At 43.1% G+C, this 13,286-nt stretch overlaps 1 protein-coding gene across 14 annotated transcripts in view; it reads right to left on the reverse strand.

The window, feature by feature from the left end:
- Nucleotides 1-13,286, reverse strand: part of TSPAN4 (tetraspanin 4) — a 443,271-nt gene that overhangs the window by 367,558 nt on the left and 62,427 nt on the right. For 4 of the 14 annotated variants that reach the window (XM_087745837.1, XM_087745824.1, XM_087745821.1 and 1 more), the window contains exon 2: nt 5,875-5,941. The exons of 4 other annotated variants lie outside the window; for them this stretch is intronic. Coding sequence is in view for 3 of the 10 variants with exons in the window: in XM_087745821.1 (XP_087601947.1) it covers nt 5,875-5,941 (67 nt within the window). In the remaining 7 variants the exon portion in view is untranslated. Of the gene's footprint in view, nt 1-3,305; nt 3,502-5,874; nt 5,942-7,453; nt 7,529-10,853; nt 11,042-13,286 lie in introns of those variants that run through there. 6 more of the 14 variants (XR_015701873.1, XR_015701874.1, XM_087745818.1 and 3 more) reach the window with 4 other exon arrangements.

Consider the following 13,286-nt stretch of genomic DNA (forward strand, 5'->3'; position numbering starts at 1 on the left):
AGCAGCCTTCCAGTGGGAGAAGTGGAAGAGGAGAAGAAAGCAGATAAAGAGAGAACCTGGGAGTCCACAGAAAGGGCTCCTGCCCCATTTTGATCCCTCAGCAGCAGGGAGTCTTCCCTGGGACTGAGGCTTGGGAATTCAGGTTGTCCTTTCCAGCTCTGAGCTCACAGACAGAGTTCAATAACTTGGTAACCAGTTATTACTGGAAGAGAACAATTTACTTGGGGTTTTTTTGCTATTTTATTTCTAAAACAGAAAAGTTAATTTTCTTTAGACACAAACATAACCTCTGTTTTTCTTCAGCTCTCCAACAGCTCAGGAGAACACACAGCAGAAGCAACACATGGCAAGAAAAGATAATTTAGGATCCAACCTTGAGTAGCCTGTGCAGTCAGACAGGACAGCATGAGTAGCTCGCCACTCCTTCACCAGAGGTAGACTTCACACATGTTCTATTGCAAAGATCCTTTAGCTCTTATCAACAGAGGGACAGGAAACTAACAGGTACTGAAGAACCAACATTAAAATCCAACAGATTCAGAGAAACAAAAAAAACCAGCAGTGCTCTGCAATGGCCAGGCAACACCGGCTGCTGGGTTGTCAATCAGTCTCAAACTATGTATCCTTCTTTCTACAGACTAGATCCACAGGCCCTGGATTCAGCAACCCTTTCTGCAGCACACTGAAGTCAGTAATCATATGAAAGTTAAAGCCAAAGTCACATCAACCTAGAAAGGAAGCTGTTGGAGTTACTCTTGCTCTATTTCAGAAGCAGCTTACCATAAAAACCATCAAAACATATATACTAGGACTCAGGAGAGCTTCGTTACCCTTCTGACAGTTTACCTCCTACCCTTAGTCTCATCTCTTTAGGTCAGGTTCCATCTCTCACCAGGTATACACAGGTATCTCAGGGAGAATATCTATCATTAGTGGCTTAGCAACATCTAGATGACCTTCCTGCTTATACCAGAATCTTGCAATACAGGGCATTTGCGAGAGCAAACCATCACCAAGCCGCACCATTCATTGGAAATAACAGACTAACCCTGATAGAAGTAACCAGAAAAAAATATTCAGGAAGCAAAAGTCATAAGCTTTCCATAACCACTTAATTGTCTCAGAGGCCCTCACTCTCCCGCTCTGTACGCAAAGCTTCCCCTCTTTGGAAAGGGTAAAGAGACCCTTATGTGCTCAGAACTGTAATGTGAAAACAAAATTGTGTGTTGATGATCTTGAAACTGATTTAATGAAGCAGTTTCAGTTCCACCCTTCCTTCCTCCCAACTCCACCCTCTCCTCCGAGAGGGAAATTTGTTTGTGTTAATAGAGAGAGGAAAAAAAAGCAAGCTAAAAATAGCCTCCTTTTTGCCTTAAAAAAGTTAAAGCTATGAATAAACAGCCTGAAACAGGAATGCAATTAATCTGCCCACCAAATTCCTACGCTGCTTTCTTGTTCAGTTCTTCAAAACATTTTCATAAGGATCAAATACACAGACTTATTTCTGCAGAGCCAGTGGCATCCCAGAACTGCCTGCTTCCTCGCAGGTAAGGTAACTGGCTTTGGCATGAGGAAGAACAGGTTATGAGCCTGGATGAACCAAAGATATAATCCAAGATTATTAAATACTAGAATATTTGAGCAATATCCTTGCATCCTAGGAATGAATATGAAAAAAATAAAGAAAAATGCACCAAGAGAACACAAAAACATTTCTGTTGTTTCCCTTTACTGTGGAAGAGACAAATTGCATTATCTCCTAAAATCTACCTTCCCACTAAAAAGCACTCACACTGTTATCCCTATCTTAAAACCAAGTCACATCTGTCCTTGACAGCAATAGCTGTCAACACTGGAAAAGCAGGGTGATCAGCCATCCTTTTCACCCTGGGCTGGGAGCCAAAGCAAGGTTGGCTTATATATTTGCAGTGCAGAGCCAAACAAACTTCTTTAATCTATTCGGTTCCCTATGCTATGCCATTAGCAAGCAAGCAGATCAAACTCTAGGAAGTATCCTCGCAATCTGAATATTTGAACCCTAACTTGATTTTACCCTATTCCTTCTTTTTCACTGTATCACCAGTGAGATTCAGTTAATGCCGTAGGAGTCGTGTACTATCCTATCAATGCAGACAGAAGCCTCTTGGCAGAGTTACCTTTCATGCCCATATTCCCAGTTTCCCATAGCATGATGCATCACAGCATGCTGCCATGGAGTGCTATAGACACTGCTATGATACCTGATATGAGTTACATTTTAAAAAAGAAAACCAACTCCCTCCTCTTACAGCAGATGAGCCCTCTGGAAGGAGAAAGGAAATGCCTCACTTTCATCTCAGAGTTCAGAGGGAATGTTTTATAGCTGTCAGTCCTATCAAGATCCTATTCATTGACACACCAGGGACAGCAACTATTTTGAGGTAGGCTGTGCAGCCATGAAGTAGCCAGGCTCTGAAAAGAACTTTGCCCGGTGACATTTGGAAAGCAAGGTAAAAGACTTTCCTGCAACCCTGAAGTAAATGCTGAAAGCCAACACACAACAGGCAGGCCAGCTGAGTTAAGCAGATGTGACTACATAAGGGAAAGCCACATGAGGAACAAAGCAGCACCTGCTACTGGAACCCCAGGTGAGGAACGTGAACCCAAGCTGTTTGCAACCTTTGGTGTCCCAGGTCCAATCAAGCACTTTCACTCAGAGAGGTGAGACACACTCAGTGATCAGAGTGGGACAGTGAATGCTGAGATCTCATGCTCACACCTCAGTATCACTAGAATGGTACACAACCTTCCCCCTGCATTTTCCATCCATACACAGTGCTCCATCATCTCATTTTGACTGCTAAAAAGATTTTAGGGATACTATTTGGGCTGTGCAGAAATATTACAGAAAGACATCCTGGCTAATACTTACGTTACTTCTTCAACCGCTATACTGGAGCATTCAGCTGGCTCTATATTTACCCTTAGTTCCCATCCAAGGTGGGAAGTGTCCTTTAACAGAAAGGAGACTGGCACAGAGACTAAGTCATGCTACTGAATTCTCAGAGGGAATCTGCAAGCAGACCAGGGAGCTGAAACTGGACTTGCAGAGCTCCAAATTAGCTACCAGATCATTCTCCTTTCAACAGGCATACCAGCCAGCATGCACTTGTGCAGCTTACTTGGAAAGTCTGGTGGCTAAACAAAAGAACAAGCAAGTCAGAGCAGAAAGTCAAGGGTGGTGTGGGTCAAGGTTAGAAGCAACTGAATCAGCAGGGCTGCCAGTGCAGCATCTACTAGGCATCCAGCATCACACCAGGGCTGACCTGCTCCCCAACGAGCCTTGCTCAAGGAAGTACAGCTGCAGACTCCTGCCTTCTCAAGGGTGCAGTAGCCAGATGTTATAGCACAGAAAAGGCCTCTGACATCACTCATCTGCAACCTTTGCTGCCAGCTAGTTTTAACAGATGTAAGTGGAGGTGGCTTCCGTGGGTTCAACAGGGATTCAACTTTCTCAGAGCACTGTAAAGAATCAGAAGGGAAATAGAAAGCAGACTTAAGTGTGAGGAAGCAATCCTGCTTTTGATCTGAAAGCCAAAAACTTCAAAAAGCAGCCTAGGCTGTTTCTTTGCAGAAACACGGAGTCTAGGGCTCCTTTACAGCACTCAGCTCCATGTATCTCAGATTGTGCATACAGTCACTGTTTCCAGTGACACCCTTTTACAATGACTCTCCTAAGAAAACAGCCACAATCACTACAGATGATTTGTCAGGAATGCTAATTGATATAAACTGGCATGTCTGCGCCACAGCCAGTAGATTCAGCCAAATATCTGTCCATGCACCCAGAAGCTTCTGCTTTGAGCAGTGTTCTCTGTCAGCTGACACAGGACACATCTCTCTTAAACCCCTTCTCCTTCCTGCATTTTACCCAGCCAAAATTCATGGTCCTCAATTAAGATCCATCCATCAGGGAAAATGTCTGCAGGCAGAATCAAGGATCCCCCCATTAACAGAGGAAGAGGGTGCATGGGGAGAAATCACAGGCAACCTCTGTGGCAAGATCATGCTACCTTCAGCAGAGGTAAAGCTCGCTTGCAGGTTTACTAGAGGACCTCAGAAGAGAGTACAGAGACCAAACTCGCCATGGCTTTTTAGCTTTTTTGTGATTAAAACAGCTGCTTCTGCACAATACTAAATCAGAAGGAAAGAAGGGCCAAGCTAACCACCTCATACGATGCTGAGTTCCCCATCACACCAGCACCAAGTGCTTTGTACTTGGTCACAGAGAAAGGAGTAGAATTCAAAGGAGTTAAGAAATCTTGATCACAATGATCAGGAAGAACAGTGGTAATGCAAGGTACAACCATGGCCTTGATCAATATTCCCAATATATAAAATATACATCTCGGGGCATGTCTACAGCACTGGAAGCAGTCTTCCAGCTGAGCAGTTGTTTTTTCCTTCGGCTCAGCCTCACTTTTAACTACTTTTGATTAAAATGATTATTTTCACTCAATATTCAATTTCTGACAGGTATTATTCTCTACATACACTGCAAGCTGGCTTTATGCTTCCAGGCAAAACACAATAGCTCACTAGAAGCAACCTTTCTTATTTTACAAGTCATATATAATTTATGCATCCGCAACATCGACAAAGGCTAGAAATAGACATTGTGTCCAATTCTCTTTCCTATAACCTTGCAACAGAGATTTTGGGGCCCTTTCCTTTTAAAGCATTGCTTCCTCCTGTTATTGCCATTAGTTCTTAGAAGAGTCAGTTACCTAAGCACAATTACTTCCCTCATGCCCAACCCCATAATCCAAAACCTACACCGTGTCAACATTCAATGCCATTTAATTGTGCAAGTGTCCTACGCTCCTTTAAGCGCTTACTATTTTTTTTGTTCATTGAATCCTCAAGTTTTTCTCAAAGCAAACACTTGCACATGCATAGATTTGCTCCTGCCCTTCTAGTCTTGCAGACGGATTCCACACAGGAGATACACAACTGACATTCAGCTCTCCCAACCAGCACAAGACACATAAATAATTGTCTGAAAACCAGAGATGGCTTTGCAAGCAATTGTTATGTCATCGTTTTAAAGGGTGCAAAATATCAAAATCACCCAAGTATGTTTTACTGAGTTATTGGCAGAAGAGAATTATTGACAAAAGAATCACAGGCAAGTTCCATGGACATTCACAGCCGGTAGGAGTAAGGAAGCATTTTCTTCACTGTATTTCTTTTAGGTAGAAATTAAAAGAGTTTGAGGGAACGAGGATTTTCATTTCGTATCCAAATAGCACTGAATTAGCTCCCTTACACTGCTGGGAAAATTCCAGCCTCTCATTAAGAGTTTACCTAGGAACAGACTCAGGAATATGTCAGCACTGAGACACCCTCTCCTTTCACCTGCCACTGCCTATGACTAGGTGCCACACATGTACGATGTGTTTGCTTCTGGCACTCTGAAGAAGTAGGGAAGTTCAATCTTCTTTGCCCAAGCAATAATTTTCTCTCCTCTTTTTAGTTAAATAGGTTTTTCTTTCTGAAGCTGTTCTCAGGAAAAAAATATTTTGTCCAATTCTCATCTTAGCCATTGGATGAATAACCAGAACACACACTCAAATCGCATAGGCTTCCATCATCCCCCCAACACAAGGTGTGCAGGCAGCCAGAAAAGAAGAGTTTGCAATGCTGAGCTTCCAGTATGAGCTTTTGGAGGCAAGGAGGAAGGTATGTATCCATTTGGCTTGGGATTGGTAAATCATATCTTTTTGCAGTAGTAAGTGAACTGACAAAGTACAAATAGAGAAAAAGATTATTATCACAGATTACAGCTAACAAATTCTCACTGGGGAAAACAGAGTGTGTGTAGGAGAAACTCACTGGGACTGGTGGTTTTGCAGATGACACACAAGATGCAGCAATAACAGCCAGCCCTTCAGCGATGCCACTGCAAGACACAAACCAACAGATTCATGAGTAAAACAAGCAGGTGGTGATCAAGAGTCACTTTAGGAACAGATTTTTCAATCCAGGATTACAGCTCCCTGCTTCACAATCCCCTCCCCTCCCCCCCCCCCCCCCCCGTACAGTCTTCAACCTCAATGAAGTTTGTTACTAAAATGAAACTCAGGTCACCAAATAAAGATTGACTTATTGGAGAAGATCTCTTCTTGAATATTTCCAATACAGAATTAAAAAAAAAAATATTTAAAAGAAGTGACTTTTTCTCATTGAATCCGCACACAAACTAATGAAGTGAGAGTGAACATGCAATGGCAAGAGACATAAGGCATGCTGGGCATGCAGAGGAAAGTCCAGGTTAAGAGTGCCTACAGAACAGCACCCTGTAATTTATGGCCCACGAGCATCCCAAGAAACAAGTGTTGTTGCTCCCAGGGAACAATGCACAGAAAGCATTCAGAAGAGAGCACAAGTTTATGTTTTCTATGCAGGGAGAAGGTCATGGCAAGGAAGAGTAAAACTGATAACTATTTCTAATCATTCGAGCTTCTGAGACTGACAAATGCAATGAAGCAAGCTCAGCTGGTGGGAGCAGTTTATGCAACAAATACCCACAAATGAAAAGCACCTTCTGCTGCAATTGCTAGAATTGCACAAAGTGATGCTGCACAGGGAAAAGTAAGGTTGCAGCCATACTAAAAATGCATAGCAACATTCAAATGCATAAATCAACCAATGGTTCCATTCTACATATACAGAAGCAGCAGTAAGGTCTGTACTGTAGACAAACCTTTTCAAAAAAACCAATGTCTTCCTTTTCCATTGCAGCTTTATCGTTCTAGTGGATAATGAATTACACCACTGTTTTGTGCCACAAGATTTTTGCTAGTGTATAAATCTCCTTAGCTTTAAGTTTGGAACTGCAGATAGATTTTAGTTAAGCACAATGCAATTAGCCCCACTGTAAATTACTTAGGGTTAAAAAGTCAACCCCTACAAATGTGACATCCTTACTGATCACAGACAAACAAGACTGCAGTTTATCTACACACTTGAAAGACATTTGGTCTGCAGACCAACTATGCCTGGTTTGCCATAGTGTAACTCCTAATTTTTGTTGTTTGGTGGGGGTTTTTTTGTTGGTTTTCTGGGTTCTGGTTTTTTTTTTTTTTAATCTTGCTATTTCACATGCTTAATGCCACTAATTTCCAGATGGTCTAGAAATCCAGCACAACAGAAAGCAGGCTACATCCCTGTTATGTGCAGGAGTGTTACTGTCTGACACTTCACTGCCACATAAATCAAGTAGGGCCCAAAGGAGAATCAGCAATGCATTCCCTAAACATTACTTTATTTTGTTTTTTCTAAAACAAATAACTAAGGAAGTAGATATCAAGTGTTTCTTGATAAGACAGAGCTGCCTGATCATTTTTAGTTGGTTGTTTTGGGGTGTGTTTTTTTTTTTCCTAAACTTGACAAATACCAGAAGCAACATCACCTTTTAAGGCAAAAGGCAGCTGAAAGCAAAATCCTTCTTTTAAGCCAGAGTGACTCATAACAGCAAAGATTCTTCCTAGAAAAACAAATTCAATCATGAAGCAAGAACAAGCTAGAAGCCTTAATAATAATAATGCAAACAAATCCTTCTTTCCCCATGACTTTTGTGGACTGGTGTTGGCTCGTTCTGCAGGTGCTCTTGGCTACTGTGAAAAAGAAAACAAGCTAGACAGCCTACTGGCTTGACCCAGTCTTACCACTCATTTGCATCCCTAGAGAGTACGGTGCAGTAAACACAAGCACAGATGCAAGGGAACACGTTTCGTGCCTTATCTTTTTTATAGGAATGCAGGAGGAAGCATGTATCTGAAGCTGTATCTACACTGCAGTCATGCATGCCTTCAACACAGTCAACAACCAGCTCAAGAGATAAGGCAGAGAAGATGCAGAAGCATGCACACAAGACTGCCTCCAGTGAGCCTGTGTAGTCATCTACAATCCGGTACCACCATATCTTCATCATGCCTGTTAAACAATGTTAACAAAAGCGAGGTCACATATGGCTATTCAGGCTGCAATCCAACCTCCTGAAACAGAGGCTGTTGCTGCCATCAGAAGTGGCAGCATTACACTAATGAGAGGATGTGATCTCAGCAGGCTGCACCTAAATCTACTCTTCAAGTCTAGAAGACATCCAAAATCCTCCTCTGAGTATCATAGTCATTACACAGATTTCCTTTGACCTGTCCAACACATGAGCACAGGCAACTACAGTTTCAGCAAAGAAGGTGCTAGCACCACCAGCTGAGAGACCAGGGGTCCACTTCCCTCTCCGGAAACAACCTGCTGCAGAACCCCAGGCAAAACATTTTGTCTGCTTGCGTCCCACTTTCATTCTCAGGTTGTTTGTTGTTTTTTTTTTTGGTCTCCTCTTTTGATGAGGGACCACCTTTTACAAGATGTTTATGCCTATTTATCATGCGTTGCTGAGCACAATGGGGCCTCTAAGCATTAACTTTAATAACAACAGGAATGTCAGCTGCAGTGTAACTCCAGTTAGTGCTACAAGGCTCCCCTCAAACCCAGCTACACCAGACATCCTGCTCCAGAGACCAGAGGCTCATGTTTAATCTTTCTGTCCTGCCTTGTGTCAAACTCTTCCTGGCTCTCTGGCACGCACCACACAACCTGAAGTCCACCTGAAGAGAAGTTTGACAACTCCCAACCATTTAGGAGATTTTTTTTTTTTTTCAGGCTAACTTCACAGGTTCTTAAGGGGGGAAACTATAGCTTAGCAAGAGAGGGTGGATTGAGTCCTAATGCCTAAATTCAAACTGTCTGATTAAAGACTTGTCACAGACACCTCAGCTTTCCAGGAACTTGGACACCCTGAGCTAGACAAGGGTCTTGCTCTCTGATTTTCTTGCTTTGAAACACCAGTACTTGCTCTCCCCACTCTTGCATTCTTCCCCGGACATTGCTGTCAGAGATCAAGACAACTTTCTGCTATGACCCAGGACAACTGTTCCTTTGGGCTTATATTTCTCTGCACATTGGTCAAGGAACCTGGTTTCTAGATGCAGGACATCTCTCAGTACCCTAGTACTGTCCAGAGCTTGCTACTACTTCATAGAATCATAGAGTGGTTTGGGTTGGAAGGAACATTAAAGATCATCTAGTTCCAACCCCCCTGCCATTGGCAGGGACACCTTCCCTAGACTAGGTTGCTCAAAGCCCCATCCAGCCTGGCCTTGAAGACTTGCAGGGATGGGGCATCCACAACTTCTCTGGGCAGCCTGTTCCAGTGCCTTACCAGCTTCACCATAAAGAATTTCTTCCTAATACCTAATCTAAATCTACCCTCTTTCAGTTTAAAATTGTTACCCCTTGTCCTATCACTACAATCCCTGATAAAGAGTCCCTCCCCATCTTTCCTGTAGGCCCCCTTTAAGTACTGGAAGGCTGCAATAAGGTCTCCCTGGAGCCTTCTCTTCTCTAGGCTAAACAACCCCAGCTCTCTCAGCTTGTCCTCACAGGGGAGGTGTTCCAGACCCTTGGTCATCTTCATGGCGCTCCTCTGGACCCGCTCCAACAGGTCCACATCTTTCTTATGCTGGGGGCCCCAGAGCTGAACTCAGTACTCCAGGTGGGGTCTCACGAGAGCAGAGGGGGAGAATCACCTCCCTCAACCTGCTGGCCCACACTTCTTTTGATGCAGCCCAGGATATGGTTGGCTTTCTGGGCTGCGAGTAGACATTGCTGGCTCATATTCAGTTTTTCAATCACCAATACCCTGAAGTCCTCTGCAGGGCTGCTATCAACCCACTCATCACCTAACCTGTAGCTATGTTTGGGATTGCCCCAACCCAGGTGCAGGACCTTGCACTTGGCCTTGTTGAACTTCATGAGGTTCACATGGGCCCACCTTTCTAGCCTGTCAAGGTCCCTCTGGATAGCATCCCTTCCCTCTAGACTATCAACCACACCACTCAGCTTGGTGTCCTCTGCAAACTTGATGAGGTTGCACTCGATCCCACTGTCCATGTCCCCAACAAAGATGTTAAATAATACTGGAGCCAATAAGGACCCTTGAGGGCACCACTTGTCACTGATCTCCATCCAGATATTGAGTCGTTGACCACTACTGTCTGGATGTGACCATCCAGCCAATTCCTTATCCACCGAATGGTCCACTGGTCAAATCCGCATCTCTCCATTTTAGAGACAAGGATGTTGTGCGGGACAGTGTCAAATGCTTTACACAAGTCCTGGTAGATGACATCAGTTTCTTTTTCCCTTATCCACCAATGCTGTAACCCCGTCATAGAAAGCCATCAGATTTGTCAGGCACGATTTGCCCTTTGTGAAGCCATGTTGGCTGTCACCAGTCACCTCTCTTTTCCATGTGCCTTAGCATAGTTTCCAGGAGGATCTGCTCCATGATCTTGCCAGGCACAGAGGTGAGACTTATTGGACTGTTTTAAAGGCAAAGGAATGAACTTGGCAGTTAGGAGACACTTAGTACCATGATGTGCTAATATTGCCTGAGTTTTCATTCTTCTGAGCCCAGTCGACAATTTTTTTTTTCTTTTCCTTTAAAACAGAAAATAGCTTCACCCTCTCTATTTTGAGGCAAGACCCATAATGTGATAAACACCAAGCTGTACCCATTTGGGCAGCAATCCCAAGAAACAGAACCGTTATCAATGACATCGTCAATGACATTCAACAATGACCCTAAAAAGGAAGAAAGGCTTTGCTGCGTGGGTCTTCCCATAAGGCATTACAAAGTGATCTCTTTTTGCCAGTGTTCACGTAGATACCCAGGACTAGATATCACCAGGCACAGCAGGTAGCAGGGAATTGCCCCGATTTCTGTCACAACAGCATATAGGACATACGTGTGTAGAACTACTCATCTTCCTTGTCTTCAAGAGAACGCACAGAAATTCCTTGTGCCACACAGATTAGGCATGGCCACCTCCTCCAGCAGCAAGGGGCGTTTTTCAGTCTCTGCTCTGCTTTTAGCTACTGCATCTGTATCAGGAAATTTACTGACTGCTTGTACTCTTGCATTAGCAGACAGTACCTGTAACAAAAAAATAAGCTATTCTGTGAAGTCCTACTAAACACAAGAGACTGTGGAAATTGTATTTTAAAGCAGATATGAACACTGCTTAGTCTTGTTTTTAAAAGAAAAATACCAAAAAGAAATGTCAGTAAATTTCATCTTTGCACCACCACCCACCAGTCTCCCACCCACCCCTGCTTTTTTATTATATTTTATTTAAATTAAGGTAACATTGTATTTCTTGCCCACACGTTCTCCCCTCAAACAAAACTCCACTTGACAACTTGGAATCATTCTGTTTGTTTGAAATCTCTTCCTTCAATTCCTATTGCTTGATGCAAGATGTCTCCTCGCCCTCAGAAAAGACTACAACTCTCCTGCCATGCCCATACCCATCACCATGTACTCAAAACCCAGCAAATCCACCAGATAAGCTATCTCCAGCTGATATCTGTGCAAGCTTCAATACTTGAATTACCCTCTTGGATTCCTCTATGTTCCTCTCTCTCTATATATATATACAAAAAACATAGGGGAATATATAAATAGATACTCTCTTCCCACTCCTATTTTAGGATTTCCTGAACTCTACGCTATTCTTATTCTCCTTACATCAGCATTAACCCTGACGACACGTGCCTCACTCTTATCTCTGAAAACCATTGGATTGATTTTATTCTTTGGAGTTATTGTTTACAAAGTCCAGAATATGGGACTGTAGCACACTTGCATATCAGCTCTTAAACTGATGAGCACATGCAACTTCCATTAGAGTTAGTGCAAACAGCAGAACACCACTCAAGCACTCTGCCCTAAACACCCACTTGCACTCTGCATCCCTCCTGTGAGCTCTCCTGCAAACCTATTATCTTTTGAAAAGGACCACCTTCTATCAACTTTGTCCAACACCATGAAAAGTTCTTGAGTAAACACTAAATCCAATAAAGCCCTGGGTTATAGCTACATCCCCTATACCAAGAAACAGTAAGGAGCTGCAAATGTTACCAATGAACTGTGATCTTGTGTGCTTGAGACCCATGTACAACTTACAACTAAAGAAGTGTCTCCCTGTCCAAGATTAAGGCTCCAGGAAATATTCTTTCACCTTTGCTTTACCAAACTACAGTTACAAAAACAAGTAACTAGACAAGTGTTCCTGTTTATTCAGAAGCAACTGACCCTGAGTGCAGCTACATGGCTGGCAGACTAAAAAGAGGTCAGATATTTATCATATGTATTACTGTAATACTAGACACTTTCCAGTACTGTATTAAGCAACATAACCATCTGTCACGTGTTATTTAATCTTTTAGCAGAAAGAATTACATGGCCTGGAGTATTCACTTGACAACGTTTTGTTAAATATTTGCATCCTGTGTTTCTGCTTGCAAAGGCATCTGTGCTCAGCACTTCGCACTGAAAGCTGCAAGATCTGTGATCCTCCTTTGGCTGTTCCCAGCTCTCAGGCTGACCCGTGAGAAAGCTCCCTCTTCTCCTGCAGAGGAGCTTTCTCTTTTATCACTTTTATTCCCAAATACAGAGCAGAAAGATGGTGCTTTAAGTTCTTATGTACCCTGGGCACTCTAGATGGAATCGACAACACGAACAACCCATCCTTTGGGTAGGATGAGACTGTCCCAGTGCAGCCTGAGAAGGCAGTTACTCCTCAAAGCAGGTAAACCTACAAGGGAGGCTGAAATCAGCAGACTCCTGAAAGCCTCTCTGCATCAGCCATTGCTTTCCATCATTGTAATCTAACTCTCAATGTCTGCCTTTGTATCTAGTGTAACTAGATCTCGAGGAGATGTGTACTATATTGTTAAATAAAATAGGTTACTTTGAGACCAGAAACTGCTGAGGAGTTTTAACAATCATGTGAAATCCAGAGTGTTGTCCTAGACAATTTATTTAGGTTTCCAGACATCATCACTCTTCCCTAAGCTTCCATAAGCGGGGCTAAGGAGCTCTGCAAACACCCAGCACTGGACATACAACCTGAGATAACAGCACCAACTCAAACAGTCGCTTGTGGCACAGAGCCACCCAACCTCAACTGCCAGGGAAACAAGCAGAGGTTCTTTGTGGGACATGCTACATCTCACCGGAGGGCACAGGAGCAGCTCCCACAACACCCTTCTGTACCTGCCAGAAGGGAGAGGCTGCCTGATGCTGACCATTTATTCATAATTCAAACACTATCACGATGTGCACTAATAATTTAATAGTTTCAATATTCATAATTAAATCAAAGTGACTAAAAGTC

Source organism: Nipponia nippon, unplaced genomic scaffold (genome assembly GCF_047370975.1).
Source record: "Nipponia nippon isolate SJK-2023a ecotype South Korea unplaced genomic scaffold, ASM4737097v1 scaffold_10, whole genome shotgun sequence".
NCBI classification, from domain to species: Eukaryota; Metazoa; Chordata; class Aves; order Pelecaniformes; family Threskiornithidae; genus Nipponia; species Nipponia nippon.